Source organism: Lates calcarifer, unplaced genomic scaffold (genome assembly GCF_001640805.2).
Source record: "Lates calcarifer isolate ASB-BC8 unplaced genomic scaffold, TLL_Latcal_v3 _unitig_844_quiver_1300, whole genome shotgun sequence".
Classification (NCBI taxonomy): Eukaryota; Metazoa; Chordata; class Actinopteri; family Centropomidae; genus Lates; species Lates calcarifer.
The window spans coordinates 4518-29651 of record NW_026118035.1 but is presented as its reverse complement, the minus strand read 5'-3'; the positions used below and the strand labels follow the sequence as shown (position 1 = coordinate 29651).

General features: G+C 40.5%; 2 protein-coding genes across 3 annotated transcripts; both read left to right on the top strand.

The window, feature by feature from the left end:
- Nucleotides 1-793: 793 nt before the first annotated feature.
- LOC108880123 (D-aminoacyl-tRNA deacylase 1) lies at nt 794-19199 on the top strand. Of its 2 annotated transcripts, none has more exons than XM_018671563.2 (6): nt 794-924; nt 1360-1450; nt 2138-2373; nt 3869-3966; nt 12167-12322; nt 15864-19199. In XM_018671563.2, exons 1-5 carry the CDS (start codon nt 882-884, stop codon nt 12320-12322), a joined length of 624 nt encoding a protein of 207 aa, XP_018527079.1. In that variant the 5' UTR covers nt 794-881; the 3' UTR covers nt 15864-19199. The 2 variants fall into 2 exon arrangements, with proteins under 2 accessions (XP_018527079.1, XP_018527078.1); XM_018671562.2 differs by having other exon boundaries at nt 12167-12331.
- A 788-nt stretch (nt 19200-19987) lies between these two features.
- LOC108880122 (sodium/potassium/calcium exchanger 3) lies at nt 19988-23967 on the top strand. Its single transcript, XM_018671560.2, has 2 exons — nt 19988-20525; nt 23767-23967. Exons 1-2 carry the CDS (start codon nt 20336-20338, stop codon nt 23913-23915), a joined length of 339 nt encoding a protein of 112 aa, XP_018527076.1. The 5' UTR covers nt 19988-20335; the 3' UTR covers nt 23916-23967.
- Nucleotides 23968-25134: the final 1167 nt, after the last annotated feature.

The following is a 25134-nucleotide window of genomic DNA, read 5'->3' as shown; positions in this document are numbered from 1 at the left end:
TTTAGAGTCAGACTTGTCAGCACAGGTGTTAACATTTACTATGAAGCACTGTTCAATACACAACAGTCCAAACCAACAGCACCATAAAGCACTGCCTCAAAAAAATCAATTTTACCAAAGCTGAACATTTTAAGTAAGCTAGATATTTTTACAGGCTGTTGAATGACTCTTGTTTGTGTTTTTCTGGTGACCCAGTCTAAGGACTATCCATCCATGCCATACCTGGGTACTGCCAAATCTGTGGTTTATTGTAATTCACACTCTCATTCAGGTCACATCAACAACAACCTATAACAAAGATTCAGTGGTGGAAAGAGTAATACTGAAATAAAATCAAAACAAAACAAACAAAAACACATAAATCAAAGTATGTGCATAATATGAGCAAAAGTTCAAGTTAAAAGTGACATTATGCTTAATATATATTGTACTAAATAATCATTATACATGCATTAAGATGCAAAGAGCATTTACATTCTTAAACAGGTTGATGCTAATTACAGCTATATACTGTTGTTGGATGTGCTGTACTGTATAACAACACATTGTATATGTATTTATGTTGCAATGGCTGTCATATAAATGTAGTGTTGCAAACAATACAATATTAACCTTGAAAAAGTAGTTGCAGTAATTAGCAGAGAGTTAAAAGTAGAAAGTATAGGTACTTCAGAATTGTACTACTGTGGTAAATGTACTCAGTTGCTTTCAGTTACATGGGTCTGAATGGCTTGCTAGAAAGGCAGTGATTATCCAGCAGCCTCCCGGAAGAAGCAGAGGATGTGTGCTGCGTGTTGCGGCCGCTGGAGGGCGACAATGCTCTGTCATCGCTGTGATTCCCAGGAAGTTGTGAGAGCGCGCTCCCCAACAAAACCAAAACAATGAAAGCTATAATTCAGAGGGTCACCAAGGCGAGTGTGACAGGTAAGCGGCTGTTTTGAATTGAGTGAAACTTCCACGCTTTGAGGCATTCCGTAATGTCCGTCAACCGAGGCTAACAGCTTCAATTTATCAACCTCGCTGACCATGCATATTAGCTAACCTAGCCGGGTTAGCATTAGCACACCCAGCAACGTGAACGAGGCGTCAGAAATAGCCAGGCGTGTCTCTGACTGGGGTGCAGAGCACTGCTGGCTGTCTGCTTCTGCTCGGAGGGAAGTCAGTAAAGGCATTTTCACCGCACAAATACTGAACGTGTCCCCTGTATGTGAGTGCTCGTGACAGCTGAATGATAGTCTTGCCGGCTTCTGTCCTACACACACTATGATGTCATTCAGTCTGTCACCTGTCAGTCTGGGCTGCTTGTCACGGAATGACAGCAGCAGCAGTTCATCACTCATCATCTCTGTTTTCCTGCAGTGGGAGAGGAGCAGATCAGTTCAATAGGACGAGGACTGTGTGTACTGCTGGGTATATCTGTGGAAGACACCCAGAGGGATGCTGACTACATGTGAGTGTGTTGCACCAGATTCAACACCCTGACTAGATTTGAAATAGTTGTCTACACATTTGTCAGAAAAAAATGTCATTTTTTTTGGTATTCCATTTTAAGCAACTATTTAGTTCCATTAATTTCTGCATAGTACAAAAATCTTATCACCACAATCTTTATAATTGATCATAGTGACCATAAAGATTACATTAATATTTAGTAATGTTCCTAGAGTTCAACTAGAATGAATTTACACTTGATGTTGGATTTTCTTGCTGCACTGAAATGACTTGGAGCTAGTGACATACATGTGTACCATACATTTGAAAACTATCTGCAAAATAGTAAAATAAACATCATTAGTTGCTAAGATCTAAAGTATTTCTACATATGACAGTACCAGACAAAAATATTGTAACTTTGACCAAAGCCACTAAAGTGTAAAAAATGCATTATTTTAGTCAAAGTTTAGTTTCATATTGGCCTGCCTGGCATGAAAAGAAATCCTTGCTTGCCTGGAGAATTGTATTCAACAGATTAATGGTGTAAATCCAGTGTGGTCCCACCGATAAGTTCTCTGCCAATATTGACCAGACTGAACAGAGTAATTCTCACAGTCTTAGTATAGACAGACAGAGTGGATGATTGACTGCAGCTCAGACTCAGCAGGCTTATTCTACACTGCTAAAATCCTCATTTTGTCAGAGTACGCAAGATCCTGAACCTGCGGCTGTTTGAAGACGAGAATGGGCGAGCGTGGAGCAAAAGTGTCGTGGACCGGGACTTGGAGGTACTGTGCGTGAGCCAGTTCACCCTGCAGTGCATACTGAAGGGCAACAAGCCAGACTTCCACTCAGCCATGCCTGCAGAGCTGGCCCAGCCCTTCTACAACAGCATCCTGGAGAACATGAGGAGTGCCCACAAGCCAGAGCTTATCAAAGGTGGGTGAAGCAATAACTACCATCTTCTCTGCCCTCCTTCACAATCTCACATAACATGCTGTTTTTATGTTAGACTATTTTGAAAAGAGTTTCCCATTTTGTTGTTTATGGCCTATTGTATACACTCACTTGTCAGGTTATTAGGAACACCTAGCTAAAACGAATGCAGTCTAATACAACAGTCCTGCTGTAAATCAGAAGTAATTTTCAGTTTTTGTTGAAACTGTGTTAAAGAGGTGTTGATTCAACTGTAGGATCATTGTGGAGCCTGCAAGTTGTGGTGCTGTTGAAATGCATTGAATTACACAGAGATGTGTGTCCATTATTTAGCCTACCCTCACTGATTTGAATGGGGTGGACAAAATAATAGGAACACTTGTCCAGCGCCTAATGCAATACAGTTCACCAGCATCACGAACTATGTCCTCTGAGAGGATCATACAGCGGATCCAACAGCTCTTTAACACAGTGTCAACAAAGACTGAAAACTTTATGAGAGTAGGATTTATTGCTGGATTGTTATATTAGACTGCATTTGTTTTAGCTAGGTATTCCTAATTAAGAGAAAACTGAGTGCATGAGCACATACGTCATTTTATGCGTACACATATGTTGTCACACCAGGGTCAGATATAAAATAGCTGTTAACCATTGTTTATATCTGAGAAGATGGTGGATTTTGTGAAGTCAGTGTTGAAAAACATTAAGAATTTAAAGGGGGATTGTGAGAAGAGTGGAAAAACAAAAAGTCATTTTGGGCAGAATCCCAGGAGTTTACAGGATAGCATAGCTAGAAAACACAGCTACTTGTTTCCAAGCTAATTAAGAACAAAAGTGTCGAGGGTCACCATTATCACCACTCATTTATAAGTTTGGACCAGTACCCTGTCCCTCCTGCTGTTTAATTGCCTGTATTCCCTTCTCAGTGTAGGGTTATGGCAGTTTAGGGGGTGGGAGGTGTGGATTATCCGTGCTGTGACGCGGTGGCAGTGACGGTGGCAGTGAATTGGGTCAGCCCACCAGGGAACAGGTGCGGAGAACACCTTGTCCCAGCAAGGGAGGCATAAGGCTTCCTAATTAGCCCCCCCACCTCCCCTCCAGAGAGGAAATATGATGATGCGGCGCTTTTCCACAGCGGCCCATGGCTTCATTGTGCAGATGGTGTCATTAATCTCACGGACCCAGTGGAAGAAAGGAGAACATTTAAGTTGAAACTTCCTCTCCTCTTACAGTCCCTTCATCTTTTGTCCCCAATGTCTCAAGGCTCCATGTTATCCTACATCTTAACCAAACATCAACTGCTAATGGCCAACAAATTCCACTGGTTTTTACTGCCTGTCAATATTAGAATGTGATGTCATTTGGGATGTGCTGGCCTATTTAAATAGAGTAAACTGTGGCAGTGATGGTATTAGATAAAACATGGGCTTGTGTGATGTCTTGAAGTTTCTCAACGACTTGCAAACTGCCCTTGTGTTTTATTTTGTGTTTCTAGATGGGAAGTTTGGAGCCTACATGCAGATCCACATACAAAATGATGGACCTGTTACCATTGAACTGTCCTCACCTGCTGGTCCCACAGACCCCAAACAGGTATGTTGTTGAGCATGAAGTTTCAAGTAGTTTGACAAAAAAAAAATCTTGGATCTTGGCACAAGGTCAAGCTCTGTCTTGGGCTTTAAACCATACATCATCAGGTAGAGTCTGTTTATCGACTGGCTCAGTTGCCAGATGCAATTGAAAGCTCACAAAAAATGGCTTGTAAATGGACCTTTAGTTAAGATTATTTTATCAAAGGCACATTTTACTGAGATATTTTAAAGCAGAAATGTCAAATGTGCTGCATAAATGCACAAAATAATCATTGGAAAATCCAATTTACACTCCGTCCATTTTGGGACAGAAATTGGTTATATTCATTTTGATATCAATATTCTGCATTAAACCGTAAATTTGAATCAGTCTGATATCTAAGATCGTGATTTCTCGATCCAGGGATCCGGCTCACCATTGCATAGAAACACACAAAACTGCTGGGTCTACAAGTGTATCTACAATTTATTGATTACTAAAGTGAATATAGATATAGAGTGAAACATGTGAAATGAAAATAAAGGATGATCAAACTAGCATGGTGAACTAACAGCAGGTAAAATGAGCAGAGTGATCTGGTGGAAGCAAATCGTTCAGTCTCTAACTATAATCTATTTGTACTGAATTTGGAGATGTCTATTGATAGCAGAATGTAGAGTTTACTTATTTTATCATCAACCCTGTCACGAGCAGAATGTTAAGACCGGCCTACTGCGAGTTGTGGCAGCTGCAGACTTGGCTGGAATCCAAGCGGCTGAGGATGTGGTGGTGACCATGGAAACGCAGGATCCAGGTGGATTCTCCTGGAGGCCATGTCTCTGGTTAACACGGTGACAGATTCTGCCGGTGTCTCAGCGGTTCAGCTTTAGTTGAGTTCATGCGCAGACTTTCTGTCTCTGCAAACTTAGTTTCTTGCAGGTTTCTCTGCAGGCGGTCGTGTAATCTGCGGGCCTCTCTCGTGGATTGAGGAAAAATAAGCTCTCATGTAGCCTACTTAACGTTTTCTGGATAACTTTAGAGGAGGCTGGTGTCAGCCAGACGACTAACCCTAACCCTAACCCTAACCCTAAGAGAACAAAGGAACAGAGAAAAAGAAAGTGCGATGGCGAGTGGCTGTGTAGCTTGGAGCTGATTTCAACCAAAGGCATTGTCTTTTACACACCAGAGTTTTTATTCTCTTGAGTAGCATCAGGTTTACAGGCGGAGTGAGGTGGTCTCAGCCAATCATGGTTCATTGTCCTCATTTTCTTTGTCTCAGTTAAAGCGAAATGTGATCTAATAAACTCTAAATTATTAATCTGGAATACTTGCACATATCACATATTCACCTTCCACCATGATCAGTTAAGACATTGTACAAGGTGAGATATAACTTGGTGGCACTAATACATTAACAATACATTAATACAAACATGAATCAAAACACATTACTTAAATCTTAAGACAATTAAGCTGATTAACTGCAAAAGAATAAATTGTGGTCATCATTAGTAATAAATGAGTGGCATTACAAGACATGAAGAATTATCATTTGATTCCAATACCTGAAAAACATCATGTCTAACCTCTTTAGTTAAGCTTAGACATGGTCAATAGATGGTAATATGGTTCCATGGCAGATGTTTGAATTAATTCCTCATATTATTATCTTAGCAATACTGTAGAAAATTCTGAATTTCGCCGAATTACTTATAAGCATTTGATCAATAAAATGGTGTTAAACGGTGTCTTTACAAAATGGTCAGACAATGATTTCATATAGTTTCAAACATTAGAGGATTGTGTGAAAGATTATCCTGGAATGTGACGTAATTTACGAGCAGATCTCTGGTGCAGAGAAAGGTAAATAAATGGAGGAGACAGGACCTAGTTAGGTCTGTGGATCTGAGAGAGTCCGATCTGCATAGTTCCTTTTCAGGTTACTTTGTTTATAAAGTAACAGTTGAATGTTGAATGCAGAGACAAAGTGTGAGTGTTTATTCTTAAGTCCCATATGAAACGTGGTCCATTAGAATTGTTTCTTCTGAATGGGCCATTTGACCTTTGACCCTGGCTTGGGAGGAAAAGTTCTGTATCTGCTTCTTATCGCAGAATGTTGGGAAGGCAGAGGAGAGGATGGGGGTTCAGGTTGTAATTCTCAGTGACTGTACTTTTACCTCGGTGCAGTTCTGGGAACACATCCATGTCTTTTTCTATCAGTGTGTGATAGTCTGATCATAGGTGCCAGGCTGACGTCAGGCTGATGCCTAATGTTGCTACAAATGTAAAAATTGGTTCTCATTTATTCTGCCACTGCATCTAAAAAATACAACTAATTAATGTATGATGTGTCATTGCACTTTTCAAGGACCCATATCATTCCTATTTGCACCACTAGGTGGTGATATCTGCTCTTCTGTTTCTCATGTTACATACAGTGCACAGTTTTAAGAAAAAAATTATAATAATGACTCAGTAACATGATTTGTCCACAGACAACATTTTTTAAATTGATATTCATTTTACACTAATGCTGACCTCATCTGTGTAATATTTAAGGAATGAGTAAATGATACAACAGGAATTTAAAATGTAGCCTATAAAAAAGTCGTTGCAACTACAGTAAGCATTAAATGATGTAGTGTGTGATCTGGGCTATTGTGTATTAGTAATCACATTGCCTCTTAATGTACGTACACCATAGTATTGAAGGCAAACTACTACAAGCTTAATACTGAAAGGATTATTAGTTACTTGTACTAGTCTTATATGGAAATTTAGACAAAAAAGAACACCCAGAGTGCAAAAGTCACATCCTTGCCAAGTCTGACGTCCGCCATTGTCACCTCTTCCATCGCCTTGTGGAGCAGGACTGATTCACTGTATTTTCACTCAGTCACCCCCATGGCAAAGCTGCAGTCCCCCCAGTTTGGTTTGTCAAGTGTGCCTCTGCGTGTGCGGTGTTATGTGTGGGCTACAGATGATCGGCACAGCCCCACATGCACAGGCTTTGTGGAGCTCGCTGTTGCCACTCTATGCTCACCCTCTGTGGTACCTGTCCCTGTGTGAGCTGACCAGGCCTGCTCTCAGCACGCTTATATTGTCTCCTCTTCACTGTGATATACCATTCTGTACGCCTCATAAATCCAGGATTTAACAAATCAAATCAGGCTACCTCAATTTAAATGGACTGCTTTTTATTTTGATATTGTGTGCTAAGGATTCGAAGTACATGCTTAGAGGCAACTGCTTGACAAGTTTCCACATGCTCCATTCTTTTAGGGGAAAGGATACCTCTGTGATTAGCAGATGAGTTGTTTGATGTCATCTTAGGTTGAGTATCAAACTTCAGTATTTTAAATCCAAAACATTTCCAGAGCATCAACTCTTGATGACTTTATACTTATTTTATCTTATGTAATAAATGATAGATTATTTCACAAGATTAGGGTGACAGCCGAAATGCAGCCTTACAGAGCCACTAACTAAATGCTAATGTCAGCATGGTCACTGTTACAATGCTGATGTTTTGCAGGTAACACAGGTCATAATTTTTACCGGTTTACCATCTTAGTTTAGCATCTTATCATGCTAAAGTTTTCTAATTAGCTCTCACAGAGACTGATGGTAATGTCATCAGTTTCAAAACCAAAATAAGTGAGAAATTTTCATTTTGTCAGTAGGCTTCATCCTCTGGGGACAGTGAATGCCTGAACCAGATTCCATGGTAGTCTATTTAATGGTTGTTGAGATACTTCAGTCTGGACTGAAGAAGTAGACTGACGCTGCCATACGTTGAGCCAATTATTGTATTACAATATATATATAACATAAATAATTGAAAATTGCACAAAGCTCTCCTGTTAAAGCTGTGAACATGAATCTTGATAACTCTCCTGGTATCAGACCACTTGTTTTTGTTTTTGCCACATGAATCAGATTAATAGGCCCTCATAGCAAGCCGCTGGTAGCAGACATTTTGACTTGTCATAGCAGGAAAGGCACAGATGGAACCAATAACATTAATGATGATGTTGTTGCAGCAATTAATATAAAGATCTGCTATAATTAATATTGTTCAGTTACACTCCATATATCTCCCCCCGTAATGGCTCTTCTCCCCCCAGTTTGAGAACCAGTGGATTCATCAATAATGAAAATGTGTCTTGTTTGTGGCTTTCTTTTTCATAAACTGAGTGTCTGTTATGTGTTTATTGTTTTTATAAATAAAACCAAACCACAGTAATGGCAAGTTGCAGCCCTAGATATCTATCTGACTAAACAACTATAAATGGCTTTCAGTAGCATTGACTAAAGCTGTTCACATCAGAAGGTTAGTCATGGAGATATTAAACACTGCCTCTCAGTATCAGGGATACACTTCTCTCAGCCTCTTATTCCAGCTATTTGAAGGAAGTTCATATATCCATCTTCCTCAATCAATTCTGGTCACTGCAGTGGAAACAAGCCAACATCCTTACGCTTAGGCTAGGGCCTTGGCTGCTCTCCCCTTTGTGGGCTTGGCTCACTTGCCCAAATTGAGGGATATTAAGTAGTCCTCAGAATTTTAATCTTGTCTGTTTGGGATGTTTTCCTGTGGGGGCCAAGGAGCCAAAGCCAAGCCTGAACATGAGGGATAAAAGGCCAGCCAATAGGCTAAGCTTGGCACAGGGGGGAAAATGAAGCAACGGCCAAGAGACACTGTTCCTTTCTTTCCATGAATCAGGGATTTAGTCCACTGCAGGGTCAAGCGGCCAGCAAACAATGGTGTTATCCAGAGGAATGAAAATCATCCTGTTTGGATGTTCTCTTTGGGACGCTCAACGGCTTGGGTCGATAGCAGAGGGGTCCTAAGTTTTTCTGTTTGTTCACCTGACTGTGCATTTTGTTTTGGGCTCTGGGCTGAAACCCAACATACACAGAAATTATGTAATGTTTGATCATGTTGGATCAAGATTCTATTGGGTTGTAATTCAGAGTTTTGGGGTTGAGTGTAGCTTTAACATTAGGGTTGGAAATACTGATTGCTTATGTTTCCTCTGTGTCCATTTTATATGCATATGTTGAATGCATGTGTTCCCTCTGGTTTTTATGTACCAGATGTTATATCATCAACAAAGACAGCAGGCCTGGTTTGATACTACAGCATGTTAATGGGTTCAAATGGGAATAACGCTGAATTTTATTTTGTGCTTTCTGAATAATGTAATGTCTTATGCAGTGCTTTGGATTTTTAAGATGACATTTAGTTCATAAATATTTCCTCTGCAGCCATAAAAGTTTTAGCATCTGTGTTTACAGGCCTTTTTCAGATGACGGGTAGCATACCCACCTCTTCATTACTGTTGTGGTGTTTCATAAACCGTGAAGAATACAATGAGAAAAGAAGGAGTAGTGGGTTTGATTTGCGTAGTGACTAGTCGTGCTGAGTGCCATTGTGAAGGGCTATTTTGGAGTGTGTGAGAGGCAGTGCATGCAGTCACAACAACAGACTCATTGAAGGGATCATATGACAACCCAGAATAGCTCCAAATGAGGAGAGAATAGAAGTGGTCTGCGTTTTCACAAAGAGAAGTCAGATGTGGAGTGTTGGTCTCTGGCGCTGATGTTCCTCCTCCTTTGTTTAATTAAATATACTAATTTACATTCATGTTGGGACCTTTGGGTGAATGCTGAACACACTGTAAAGGTCATGATCTGCAAGTCATGATGCAGCATGTTCATGCTGAGTGCCTCAGCCCTCTGAGCCAACAGGATATAGATTGACATGTTTTTTAATAGGACTGGGCAATATGGCCAAAAATGTTATCACAATAAAAATGTTCATGTCACTCGATATTGATAGTTAGCACAATAAATGTCAGATTATTATTTCTTTTGACTATTTAGGCAGATTTTTGCTGTTCAAGAAACCAGGTGGTCAGTTGTGGTTTTAAACTTTTCTTTAGGATGACAGTCATTTGCCAAACAGCAGAATATTTCACAAATCTGAGGCAGAACTTTCAAAAAAATTATAATGATAAAACTGAACCTAGCTAATCTAAAACCTAAGTTACACAAGGCACACCTCTGTTCCTGAGAATTTGCAATTTCTGTGCATGCGATTTAAGCATGGAAATTAATTATATCAAACATTTATTGGCCATTTGTTATATTTTTATTGAGAAAAATTATATTGTCATTTTTTATTGCAACATCTTTTACATTGCGATGATTATTGTTATTATTTTATCACCCAGCCCCAGTTTTTTTTCTTATTTTACAAGTTAAAGAAAAAGCAAAGACTCGTACATAATGTGTGAGTGTCACACATGTGTAATTATTCAAGTCTTAAAGCCCCTGGGAAAAAAAAGAAATATTAATGATTAAAGAGGCAGCAATTAAGGTTAGTTTGGTTTTCTATTGTGGTATTTATTAAGAGTTTAACTCTCAAAAATAGTGTTTTGCTTTAATAGTGTGTGCTTTACAAGCATGTTTGTGACGTCCAGGTTTTCCAGCTGAGCCCAGCCCACTTCAAACCAGTGAGAAGAGTTTAGAGAAAACAGAACAGACACAGATATCTCTTAGTGAAATAAACAAAAATGTTAGGAGGAAATTTTGGGTTTGTGTCCAACCTAGGTTTGCAAAATTCTGCAAATTTTCAAAGTTGGAAACTTTCCATGGGAATTAACAGGAATATATGAGAATTAATAGGAATTAATGTAAATAAACTGGAAATTTGAAAAATTGCAAGCCTATAACAGTGAACTTAAATGTAGTTGGAAAAACAAGCAAATCTTGGTTAAAACAACCAGATTTAATGCAAATTCAGTTGAATTTCTCCCATGCACTGGTCATTCCTCCATCACATGCACAAATCATTTCTAGAATCCTGCTCACTACAGCAATACTACTGCATCTGAGCCCACAGACTACATCCAGTCAAGTCAGTTTGGATCATATTACTGGGCTCAATATATTTGATTTATGGTATTAAAGTTTAACGAGCAAAAAAAAATAATATAAGAAATAGATATAAGATATAAGAAAATGTTTTTTCTGTGCTAGCTAGCCGGTAAAACAGAGATGCTAAAAGTTAGCAAGCTAACACAATTTCAATGACAATTTAAGAGGCTAGCTATCATGGTGCTAGCTCAGCTGTCATGCTGTTTCTTCTAGCTTCTGCCAGTTTTCTGTTCATTTAAGACCACAGGTTTTAGTTTGATTTAGCAACTGACTGAGGAGAGTTCATCTGTTCATCTCCTCTGTTTGTATTCATTTATCCAGCATCAATCATAAAATATTTTATGTTTCCAACCTGGAAAATTTCCAAAATTCCCCATCTTAATTTCCCATGGAAAGTTTCCAGAAAGTTACCGGAAACTTTCTAGCAACCCTAGTCCAACGCCACTGCTCTTAGCAAGAAGCTAATTGAGGAAATAGGTCTCAGTGCCTTCAAGATCATCAACATTTCTTTAATTTTCTTTATTGTGAGTAAAATAATTTTGTTCCTACAAATTTAGAGTGAATTTTTGAAATGACACCACAGTTATTTAGTGTTGTACTTCCACAAAGTTTTGGGCACTTGGAAGAGACAGATTTAAAAATGAATGGTCAAAACTAAAGCAGCAGAGGCTGGGATATACTTTTCCTTCCTAGAATGAATCAGGAACTAGGTTCTGTACTTCCTATAATGCAAATTGACTACTCTACAATATGTTAATTTAAAGTCAGTGGTGATGTAAGTTATATTTCTCAGATATTTTGGTGGAGCTGAAAATTAAGTTATACAGCAAAAAATGTTTTGTCTATCTAAAATATTAGTGGTAAATTTCAGCTTGCTGCTCAGAATTAAAGAGAAGAGGCTTCTTTCTAGGCGCACTATTTTGCAGAGATGACACATAAGAATCACAGCTGGATGCATCAAGCTCAGGCATGTTTTCTGGGAAAAAACACTTGATTACGAAGAAATAGACAAGGCAAGTTGAATGTAGAGGTGGAGCACTTTGGTGTCAGTCACGTGTATGGATTTTTCCTTCATCTGTTTTTCCCTCTAGAGGCACCTAAATATTCTTCAGGGCAATTTTGAGGTAGAATCCAAGCTTTTCTATTCATTACGTGTGTCATCTCCTTTGACGTAATTGTACATTAGAAATGTACATGTTAAGGCAACATGAATGGAACTGTATGTTAAAGAATTTATTTATGACCCAGGCTTTCATGTTTCTTGTGTTTTCCTCAGCTGTCTAAGCAGGAGAAGCAGCAGCAGAGGAAAGAGAAGACGCGCTCCAAGGGCCCCTCAGAGTCGGGCAGGGAGAAGGGCGCCCTACGTTCCCGACAGGATCCGAATGCCAGTAGTGGAGCAGAGGGTGACGTATCCTCAGAGAGGGAGCCCTAGGTTAGCAGGGTGAGGGAGCATAAGAGACACACAAAAACACACAAACACATGCAGTCACTTGCAGCACAGAATACCAGACTACAGGTCCTTAAAATATCACAAGTGTCTTTAATTCAGTAAACCTGAGGCTTGTCTTAGAGACTACAATTAGAAACCTTGAATCATTCACCATGTTGTAAAGGTTCATCTTAAAGCAACAAAATGTAGGCTAACTTTAGTTGAGAAACAGCAGCCTCTGCAGTTATGTGTGGTAATTAATTCTGTTGGACTTCAAATCCAAGCGGTTGAGTGGTTTTCATGTCCAGAAAACAAAGCCTATCAATTGCTTGACCAGAGCTCCTACTGCCTGGTTCCACTCACTGAACTGAAACATGGCTGAACAGTGTATATTCCTCATGATCCCTGACACACCATTCACCCTATTACAAGTTGGTGTACCATCAAAATGATTCTAAAGCTGTTATTTTAAGACAAAGTAGTCACATAATCTTACTTTAACTTGAGCTTATTTTTTGTGCAACTGTAAATGAAGTTGTCTTTATTTATCTTCCTCCTACAGTCCAAAGACATGCAGGTTAATGGTGATTCAAAATTGTATGTTATGTTTTCCATAGAAATAACAGCAGCAGTTTTCATAGGTCAGACCTAATAGCTGTTGCTCTTGTAGCATCGCTCAAGTTTGAAAGCAGTAACACTCATGGAAAGAAACAAGATATTTCATGCACTTACCATTTCCCCTTCTTAAGCAAGCTGTAATTTCTTTCACAAAAGGAAAGATGTATTCATCTTAAAGTTGCCTTAAGTGCGCTATATTTGTTATGTACTTTTTGGTATTTTATATTATTTAATGTAATATATCAATAAAGTTCAGGTTAACAGTCATCAGAGTTGCATTAATTGATTTTTTGCCTCTTGGGGGCAGTGCAACAAAAGGAAACCACAAGATTGACATATTGTGACCTAAACAAAGAGATTTGACTAACTAATGTGATTAAACAGTTGTCTATGTTCACATCCAGTAGATTCATTCATTCATTTGGAGTTGTGTTTCTGGCCTGATGAACCTAAGTCCTATAATCACACACCTTCTAACTCTGTTTTGGTCTTCACAACTCCTGAGGGAAATATTTGGCTCTTTCGTGGCCACCTTGCTAACTTTATCTGTCTGTTGTTTGGTGCTGGTTATGTGGTGTACAGTGGTCTTATCAGGGCTTTTTTACTAGCTAGGTACTGCTAGAGGTTGATGAGAGAACCAAAACAGCTGTTGTTGGCCTTAAAACCAAAACAATGGGCTACACTTCAGAGAGCTCGTAGAGACTAGTGCAACTTTAATAAAGCACAAGATAATGTGAATTGTTTTTCTTATGCCAGATCTGTTCTCATTCACATTCAAAAACCCTCAGAAAATCACATCATCATCACACCATCAGTTTCTATAAATTTTTGATTGCCGTATTCCGGCAAAATGCTTTATATATGCTATATGTGAGAAACCCTGAGACACGTGAGCACGTGGTAAAAAAAAAAAAAAAAGTTTTGAAAATCTACAGCTGTGTTTTTTTGGCACCACTTTTGCACTGTTAACAAATACATTTGCCCCCAAAACTAGTTCTCTTCCATTAATTGTACTAGTGTATTGTGTCATGTACAATATGGCAGCTTTAAATGTGCAGTGTGAAGCAGCTACAGAGCCTCAACATCTCTGTTTTCCACGTCTCCTTTTCCTGTCTGTGCCTGCTTTCTTTGTTATTGTTGACATTGTGGTGAAACTCGGCAACACTCATGAGAGACAGACCTGTTTGTTTCTCATTCTGTGGCTCATATTGCGGGGATGAGAAAAAGGGGGAGGAGGAGGAGGTTGGGGTTGCTCTTATTTGCCTTCAGTATTTGTTTACTAGTGCAAAAACAGTTGAGTTCTGGGAGAATAGAGACGGGGAGGCATTGAGTCAGCTCCCTCCATGTCCCTTCTGCTCTCCCTGCTGAGGCTGCTGCTGCTAGCTCCTGTGGCACAGCTCCTCTCCCGGTGTGAACTTTCTGGCAGGCACGCACGTTAACGGATACGTCAAACTGGCACTGTAACTGCACAGCGTCCATACTTAATGCTTCTCTGTTCTCAAAGACGACTATAGTTAGTTATATACAGATAGAAACATGTTTCACACCATTACAAAACATCTGTTGTATTGTTTTTGTCCTGTTTGGTACTGCTTTGTCTGCTTTGTAACTCTCTACATACACACACACACTCCATCCCTTGTGGGACTTTGTAAGCTTGTAGTCCTATCCCAAACTCTTCTGCAGCAGGGGGCCCTGCACTGTAATCCTCAAGTGCATGTTGGGTAAATATGTGCCCCAAGACATGGAAGATTCAGCACCTTGTTACATAAGGCCTTTTTGTCTGACAGAGAGCCAGAGCGAGGGAGATGGGAGAAAGGGGGGAATGAGAAGGAAGAATAAGCCAAAAAAAAAAAAAAAGCCTGATAAGTCTTGAGAGTTATTTGGTTTTTCATCTCTGGGTGTGCAGCAGGGGAGTGCACACGCAGCACTTCTGCAAATGCGTCCGCTGTGGTGGGACGAGAGACGGAAGAGGGAAATTTGGATGTAAGAGAGAAGTCAGACACGGGGCTTGCTTGCTTGGCTTTGTCACTGCATATTTCAAAGGGGGAATTGGTGTTTCTGAGGTTTGCTTTGCATGACTTAAACATGAGCTTTGTGCACTTTCCTCTGAATGAGTAATTTGTGACAGTCCTCCATTATCTCTTCTGGTCTTCCTTCCTTCCCGTCTGCAATGTTCTCATTTTGATATAAACAGCTTACACGAAGGTTTCTGCTGCTTGTCAGGCAGCTGTGAGCAATTTCCAACCCACATTGAAAATTGCTTTTCTAATTGTTTGCAAATCACCTATTCCAAACTCAGAGATGTATTCAGAGAGTAGATGTAACTTCAATTTTAAAGTTTTATGTAGCTGCTTTCATAGTGCCTTTTTATATTTAATAAAGCCTACAGTCACATTCTTTGTGCAGATCTGCTAATAAGATCTGCCAGTAAAATGCTGATTCCAGTTACAACTTTTGTCATTTTGTTTCACTGAATCTGTCTCTGTTCACCTAAAATAGGTCTGTATAAGGGTAACCTGTCCTTGAAGTGGATGTGTAATGTGTATTTTTAGTATTTAGCAATGCATCTGTGTCACTTGTGCTGATAAGCCTAAGAGAATTCTCATGATTTCAGTGCCTGGTATAAATAGCATTCAGTTTGCTAACATATTAAATCACTTAATAGAGGTGAAAGTATTTTTGGCCTGCTCTGCTGCCCTCTGTTGGCCCAAAAGTCAAAAAATGCAGCTTTAAAGTGAGAAGTTGTAACTTCAGAAAAAACTTGAATTCATTAACTAACATTAGTTACTGTAAGTAGCAGTCGTTCAGAAAAAGTTATGCTTTAAACTTTTAAATCCTTTTTCTTGGTCATTATTGACTAATGATAACACAAATGACAAGAACCAGAGACCAAAATGACTCTATTCTGTTTTTTCTCATGCAGTTGTCATACTGGGGACATGATGGTGAACCCAGTTTCCTCAGGAAGGCCGTAACCCTCAGTGACTTACACCTGATGGTGGACTGTCCTCCTTCCTGTTTGGAAATCAGCAGGATTCTTTCGGCCTGTTGCAGAACATCGTCCCCTTGCTGGTGTCCTTGGCCTCTCTTCTTCAGAATCAGATAGGCGTGGCTAGGTGTAAACAAAGTAGCAAAGAGGATATAAGAGACTGAAGAAGGGTGCATAGAAAGGGAATGTGGGTGTTTTTGGATAGACATCAGCAGCGCTACATTATGTGACAAAGTAACTTTCTGTGCTCTCCTACTCTGTCTTTTTCCCACTGCCCTTCAGTCCATGTTTCTACTGCCATCTGTCTCTGTCTCTCTCTGTCTTTCTCTTCAGACTCTCCCTACCTGTCTCACTCTCAGCCTGCTGTTCCCACTTAATCTCTGTTTAGAGACACTGACCCTGAAGCATAGCTCAGCTCCAAGTCCTTGGCCTGTAGAACAGCAAAAGAACATCAGGACAGTGATAAGGTAACAGCCTTCCCATACTGATTGAAACAGCTACACATCATGCTGGACATTGTTACATGTGTTAAGTCTACTTTAAAAGATTAGGTTCAACTGAAATTACTCCAGCACACAGGTCTGCTCTTTAAATTAGATGCCCTATGCTGTCACTGGGCAAACAGGAGAAATTTATATTTTATAACTACACCTAGCAAAACATTAAATTTAATTTAAACAGCAGCCCACCTCCAAACATGGACACATATCTTGTGTCACACCTTAGCTTGCTAAATTAGCTAACTAACAAATATCCAAATATCAAACCTGCCCACTCTTGAGGCTAAAGGAGATGTTTTGATTCTCACAGACTGCTGTTTTTCCTTTCAGCAATAAAAAGATATGACTGCAACAACTAATGACTAATTGTGATTTCAGTTGGTCTTTAAATCTTAAAATGTTACCTGTGCGCACCACATGTTTTGACTGCAGGGAGAGATAGTGCCATAGTACTGGCTTCAGCTGTTGTTGATTTTGAAGTCTTGGATCGAGTAACTTCAGCTTAGTGACTATGAGTCCGTTTGTCTCAATTACCTGTACTTTACCTCTATGGAGAGGAGCCAGCTGTGCTTCACTGTCAGTGGACAAAGGCACCAGTGTGGCTGGGCAGACTTTGGCTTCACAAAAATACATAAACTGTTTTTGATTATTGCACCGTCCTGCTGTCACCTGACGGATCTGAATGTACATTTTGTTGTCATTTTATAAAGACATCAATAGAAAAAGTGACCCATGCTGCATTTGTGTGTTTTTCCACACTTTATTCTGCTTGTTTTATGTGATGCAAAAGCACGGATGCTTGTCCTTATTTCTACTTTCAGCATCACCACCTGGCCTGTCTATACTGTCCCAACTTTAGCTCCTGAGCTTTTTTTTAGTTCAAGCAAGCTATTCCTAGCCAACCATACCATATAATACCTCCCTCTTTCTTTCTCTCTCTCTCCAATGGTGCTGAGCTGAGGTTTCTCCATGTTGTGGTGGAGAGCGGCAAGAGAGGGAGAGGAGCTGCTGTAGCCCGGACGAGGGAGCTCTCGGAAAGGGAAGACATGACCCAAATACGTCTGCTACCTAGCTAGCCTTAGTGCCGCTCCAAACTGGGCTAGAACTGCAGCTCTCCTCTGCAATGACTGCATTGTGATCCCAATGCCAGACAGGTTTTACAGGAAGAGGAGGAAGTAGAGTGGGGGGGGGGGGCTCGGATTATTGATGTACTGTACCAAACATCTGAGAGGACTGCAATAAAACTGTAATAGGATGAGAACAGGGAGCGTTGAGCATAATGAGCAGGGCAGATGTTCAAGGTTTGTCTATCTATGGAATCACCTGAGTATTTCAAACCAACATGGCTGTTTGTGTGTTCTTGCGTGGACACCCTGAGCTGCAGGGCAGGGCAGTAGGAGTGGGCGTGGTGTCAGTCAGACATGGGAAAGTGGGTTAAATTCCAGGCATTCTCTTACATCTGAAGCCACACTGTTTCTGGTTGTCTTCTCTACAACTTATCTTACATCTTGTGTGTGTGAGAGTTCTTTGCCAAGCCCACTGGCTATGGAAAAACAATTTAGCTGGATTTAATTTGTTACTCCCCCCTCCTTCCCCTCACGTTTTTTTCTTTTGTGTGCCTCTGAGAGGTTGGGAATTCATCTTGTTTAGAACTCTATGCCCAGTCCGAGCTCACTTTGCAAGTTAGGCAGGCTCGGTTTCATGGCAGCTTTAAGGCCTCCAGTCGTGTGGATTGCCACTTGAGTTTGTTTTCCATACATGATGCTATAAATAGGTGGTGTGTTCATCTAATTTGGAAAAAAGTTTTATGTGGAAACAAAAACTATTTTTCTTCAAAATATGATGCACATCTCTTGCTTTCCTTCCTCTGCATACTTTGTCTTCTGTTTGATCTGTCTTAGCCCCATACTCCAAAGGGTTAAAAAAAAAAAAAAAAGCACAATGAAACCAGTTGCCTAGAGCCCTGACCACTTTTTCCATTCTTGCTGGAAAGTTTCCAGTGCTATTTATATGAAACCTCAGGCCCGACAATCAAGAAACCCTCTTGGCCAAGATAAAGTATTTCCCATTATCCTAAAGTTTTGTTTTACTCAAATCATTACATACAAAACATCAGAAGTGGAAGACACACAGTGGAGTCTGTAGTTCTCTGTTTTGTGAACACGCATATGCAATGAAGGAGTAGACAACACATTCAAGCAGGCACAAAATCAGTCCATATGACCTAACTGCTATTGTGTAATCAAAGACCATACTACAGTACATCTAATCTGTCTGGGGCTTGATAAATGATTTGCTGCAGTGACTCTCATTTTAACTCCTTTGTATTTTATCCATGTTCAGAGGGAATGGAATTCACTTTTGGCTGAGATATTGACATATTTAGAATGATAACACTGTTACTTATTATTTGTAGGAGAAGAAGTGTTTGGCTGCTGTCCACAGGGTTTGCGTATGCTTGATTGGGTGAGTGGTGCTAGTCCAAAACTACTATTAAGGTTATTAGAAAACCAATGCAGCTTTACAAGCAAAATTTTATATTATTCTTCAGCAGTACACTGTAATTTTCCTACAAGTACAGACTGGTGGATTATCACTAAAAGATATTCCCAGAAGAGGGCAGTGAAAAGCACACCCAACAAACTGCCTCCAATCATGATCTCCCCTTTACTTTCACTTCATTTGCTTTCAACACACTGTACATTATTGAGCTGTTATGTCAAATAAACAATGTTGGCTAATTTTAGTTGAAGGAGCCAATTAAAATGGATTGTGTGTATCAGTGGCTGTCTGTGTTATTGTACTATTTGTATATTTCTAAATGAAATGTAAATATGCAACATACCTGTATATTCTGAAAACATGCACATTTGAAATCAGTTTCTCAGCCTTGTTTGACACACACAGAGGTGGACACCCAGGTTAATCTCAGATAACCTCATAACACAAGCAATCTATGTGTTTTCTCATTCAGCTAACTATCTAACAATCCTAATCACTGCTCCATGCACTTCTACATGTGTAGTCATTTGATCAATATTCGTAGCCAACAAATTGACACAAATAGTCCATTTTTTTTAAATATAATTCGAGAATACAACATATTAAAGTTGCATTAATCAGTTTTTCAAAAAATGTTAAAGTTGCTCATACTGATAAGAATGATCATGTGACCTCTCTCAGCTCATTGCTTTGGTTTCAGGGCGGTAACTTGTCTGTTTTGGTTCACTCTCACTGCAGTCATCCGCCTTGTTTCCAGCTGCAGCACGCTGTCAGTCTTAACGTTGATATTAGACAATAATGAATAAAAAACACCAACAAGTACACAGCAGGGAACGCTATGCACAGTATATAGTATCATATGGATAGAAATTTCCACGTTAATATGGAACACATACAGAGCAAGCATATTTTTTTCCATTACCATAAAATCTACAGATTTATGAAATCTGAGTTTCACTTTGTCATTGTGTGTGTGTGTGTGTGTGTGTGTGTGTGTGTGCGTGCGTGCGCGTGCGCGTATGCATGCCCACGCGCTCACCCCCACTCCCCACTCTCTCTCCCTCCCTCTCTCTTCCAGTGTCTCTCTGCCTCAGCACTCAGCAGACGGACGCATCCATGGAGAGCTCGTGCAGCCGTCCTTTGCTTTACTACTTCCCAAACCACATTTCAACATGACATAAGAAGACAACCCCGGCTCAGCGCGAAGCTCGCCGTGTTTGCCAAACAGCCCCCTCAAAACATCCGAACCGTACCAATTTCCAACTTTTTTTCTCTAACATTCCCCCTTGCTTCCTTGAAATTTCTTCCCTGTACTTTTTCAACCGTTCCCAGGAGATAAGTCAGTTCCCTGGGAATTAAAGGAGGTTGCTCGTTTTTTTCTTCCCTCTCTCTTCGGGGGTCCGCATGGATGTGGCGGCGGTAGAGTCTTTGCCGGGTATCCGACTCCGGAATCGGCCGACCCAAGTGATGCCGAATCAGAAGAAGGTCAAAGCGAGGCGGAAAAGGCGAAAGGAATTGGTTTTAATCCAGATATGCTTGTTCGGCGGCTTGCTTCTGATCGTGAAGGGGTTTTCCTACTTAGCGGAAAATTCAGGTGAGCATTTAGCCGCTTGTTCAAGCTCCTGCACGGAGCGCTGGGATGCCGGTGAGAAAGAGAGCTGCATTCCCCAGCAGTTAGCTTGTTTGTTTCAGTACTGTACACTGTGAAATTTGGCACAATCAGTTTGTTAGCAAACATACAACTGTACTGTACTTGAAAGACATAAAGAGACATTTACACAACTGTGGGCAGCTGTAGTGGGAAAAACGGCGTACTTGAAAGCATCCTCCTCTTATCACTTTACTCCAAACGTTACTCTCAGTATTTTTACCGGGACGTATAGTGTGTTACACGTTATTTCTAATTGAACTGTATGGTTATGGTATCAGCGTAAAATGTGACATGGTCTTGATGGGGAATGAACGTTTCGCCCTGTGGCGTTAATGTTCCTCCTAACTCTTCAGTGTTGTTGTTGTTGTTTTGTTTTTGTTTTTTTAGCTAGCTCATGTTCCCAAACGTAAAGATGTTAACGACTTATCAAAATAGTGCATTGTTTTATACAATTAAAACCGGTTTAACCCGGATAGTTAATGACAGTCATATCATTTCAGAGTTAACTTTTGTCTCAATTTAATTTAATTTTTTTTTTTAAATTGGGACAAACGTCAAGGTGTTAGTACAGTTACACAGGTACACAGTTGGCTATAATGGGAATTCATCTGAGTGTTAACTATGAGGAACTATTCTGGGCTGAGGGCTGCAGAGGCTCTTGCATGTTCAGGTGTTTCAGCTGCAGAACAGTGAAATCAGGGCAATGAGCCCCAGGGTATAGGCCTACGCCTCTCCAGGATACTGCAAATGGCAACACAGTGTTCCTCTCCCTTTGTCTAACTTTATGTCAAAGCTGAACTGACACGTACCTTAAATAATCACCAAGGTATCTAAAGGCAAATGAAACCCTGATAATGGATAACTGCAGTACTTCCTAACAGCAAACATCTGTACCACTTGACTTGATGTCTACATGTTCCTCTCTTTCTCTTTTTATCTGTCATTGACTGTGCCCCCAACACTCCACTTGATTACTGAGTCAGCCTCACTTAAAGTGAGAAGTATTTATCACTTTCCACGGACAGAAGGCCTGCATGAATATTCATACACTCATGATTTGTGCATCATCAGTGCGACTCATTTTTTTCCCTTCTTTCCTCCCCACTGCGTATCCTGGTTACATGGAAATGCAACAGTGCTGCTCTCTGCGTGTGCTCGAAATTAGAGACGCGCAGAGACGACACTGGGACGTTTAATGCATTTCCCTTGTCTCCATTGTGTTCTTGTTAACTCTTAATCAGCTTGCCGGAATATCAATTAAAGTTGATTATTTATGATGCGCTTAATGAAGTTCTGCTAAATTGAGCTTGATGTTGTGGAGCTGGAAGCCGAGCACTCAACGCCTCCTCACAGTGGCACATTAATCATTCCCACACTCGTCTTCTCCTCTCCATGTGCAAGATAGCAAAAGATAGAAGGAGAGAGGGAACAGTACAGCGCTGGCACGCAAACCTCGCTGCTGTTGTAGCTGCTGTGCTGTGTGGTGTACCGAAGGTGAGGCCAGGTGAGAAGTTCAGCCGTGCCCTTAGGACTACTGAATAACTGGGCTTTTTAATTCTATTTGAATCCCTCTCTTAGGCCAGACTTGTAGTTGGCAGGGTGGAAAGGGCAGTGTGCTCCTGCTGAGCCCTCTGAAGTATGAAATGAATTTATTGGTGTTGCTGCTGTCTTGAAGAATGTGCAGATGTAGCCACAGTGGGAGCCCCACTTTGCACGCTGCACTGTTGCTGCACCCCCCAAGAGGATTTTGTTTTGGAAAATCATGAAATTCCCCCTTCAATGTATGAATTGGGGGTGTGGGGGGAGAGAAGGGAGGGAGAGATACCAAACTGACACATCTGTGGCGCACTCCTCCAGCTGTTCACTACTCTACTATTATATAAAGAATCAAACTTTAATGTGAGAGAGAACACAAGCTTAGTTCATTAAAAATACAACAAATTGCTTGACATGCACTATGCTACCTGCAACACAAACTTGTATCTATCAAAAGCCTGGTTAATGATTATCTTTATTGTGAATGTGCAGAAATATCTGTAGTCACTTTTGTCTTTACTTGAGAAGTTTATATATTTATATATATGAATAGGTCGTTGACTTTCAGAAGCTTAATTAGCCAGCTTGGCCTTCGTAAAAAGTCATTTTGCATTAGGATTGGTTATTGAATATCTTTGGTCAGCACTGGTTTTATACTGACTAAAATGTGGCCTATTATTGAAAATAGTCAAGCACCAATAGTTGGCATTGTATGTGTGCTCAGACTCATACTCTAATTAGCAGTCTGCTGGTCTTTGTTTGTACTGACACTTTTGCCAGTGGCCAATATAGACAACCAACGACAACCTGTGTTAAAATTCTGTCAGAATTAAAGGTGCCCTGTGGAATTTTCTTGCAGACAAAATGATGTTTACATTAATTGTTACTTGTAACAAATGTGATGAATGTATTCCTTTCACATAAAGCATCTATAAAGCAAAATGTCCATGTTATCCATGTCCATACCTGCTAGCTGTCTTCTTCTTCCCGGCCTTTTCTGGCACACTGTTGTGTTTTTTGATTCATTAACGCCAGATCAGTGCAATAACGTGAAACCACCAGTAAGAGCATGCATCACGTCACCTGTGTGCATATTTGTAGACAACCAAAATGGGGACCCACTGATAAAAACACTGCTCCATAATACTCCACAGGGTTTCTTTCAGTTTAGGACCAAAATCCCAAAAGGTGACTGTTGCTACTACCCACATTTACAAACTAACCAAATGTATTACATCATGAAATGAAAGAAATCTTATTTACATTGTAGCATTACAATTCACCAGACATTCATCGATTTGCCTCAAACCTGATATCCCAAAGTCTGACACAAACTGGGACCAAGACCACATCTCGCACCACTGGGACATGTAATGAACTTGTAAGATTGGTGTTATGACACCCTTATTTATTCTTTCATCAGACATTTTCTGAAACAATAGACTACTTTATTGAGGCATGCACATATTCTTCAAGTTAATTTAAAGACAAAAGATAGTTTTGGTGTCAGTCCTGAAGCTCAGGGATCATATCAGTTGTAGACTCAAGATTTTGTGTATGAAAATGCTCCATCTAGATGTTTTAGCTGCACTGAAACATCCCTTAAAATCTGTTTTGAAAGTTGACCTTTTTTTCTGTGACAAACTAGGTTTCGACATCTCCAGTCAGAGCGTTGAGGATCAGGAGAGATGGGGAGGAAGGAGGCTACTGCAGGAAATGGACAACAGCAGCCTGGAGGAAATAGAGAGTGAAGGATCTAAGAACTGCACTACTCCAGGTAAGACGGAGACAGGATGAAAGAAAGAGGACACCCAAGCCCCCCCCCCCCCCCAGAACAGAGAGAGGAGAAGAAAAAAAAAAAGGAGCGGGGAAACAGATGATCACCTCACATGTTCTGTCTTTCTACCCTTTCTGGACCCCCTGTTTTCTCTTCCTTAATGTGGGGTAACCCAGATTGTGAGGTCAGATGATTTCCCATGAGCGCAGGCTACAGCAGGCGGTGACATTCTGCCCGCCTCAGCGGTTTTCACACTCAGTCTCCGTCACATTTTTTTAGGATCCTGCAGGTTTCATTCTCACTCCCTCCACATAGCTTTCCCTCTGTCTCACACCAACTCTCTCTTCATCTCTCCCGTTCCCTTCCTCTGTGTTTATCTCGTGTTTTGCCCCTATGGTGGCCACGTCTCAGGAAAAAAAAATCCCTGTTTCCATGGCGACCTTTTGTCTTATCATCAACCAGTGACTTCTGTTTGAAGCACTCAAGAATAGTGGATAGATGATAGAGGATGCTTCGTTTGTAAAGTTTAAAATCACTCCAGTCCTGTTAAAAGGATATAAATTGACCAAATGGAGGTGACTTTAAAAATGTTTTTTTGTCATATAAAACCATGATGTATGGTGTAATGCAGCCTGTTTCTCTTGGGATCAGTCAGTTTTTACATGTAGAAGATTCAGTCTTCTTATAATTGATATGTAGAAGGTAGAATGGAGCAAGGTGACTCCTGTGGATTACAATGAGCAATGCCTTTTTTTTTTTTTTTTAACTTGAGTCGAAGATGACTGGCCTCCCCTCCGAGGGAGGGGGGGTTCTCTCGTGAGCTCATTACGCAAAATGCCCGTCATCAATCTCCTTTCTCACCCTCCCAAGGTCGCTGCTGTCATCTATAAAGGGAGCCGAGGTCAAAGTTCAATTTATTCTCTCCTCCGGCTTATTATACAGTAGCTGCTCTTTCCTCCTCTCGTGCTAAATTTAAAGCACATACCCCGGTGGCCTCAGCCCCTACCACACATTGGAGGACTGCAAGGTTTTTGCTAAATAACCTTGATTTTCTGAAAGTCTTGGCCCCACTGGTGATTTCTGTGCCTGTCCCATAAAATGCATAAAACAAACCCTTGTGGGGAGTTAGTGAGTCATGCTTCATCTGACCTTTAAGAGGAATCTGTGTCTTTTAAAAAGGTTGGGTATGTTTTGAAGGAAAGATGTTGAGAGGTGTACAGGTGTAACCTGCCCAACTTT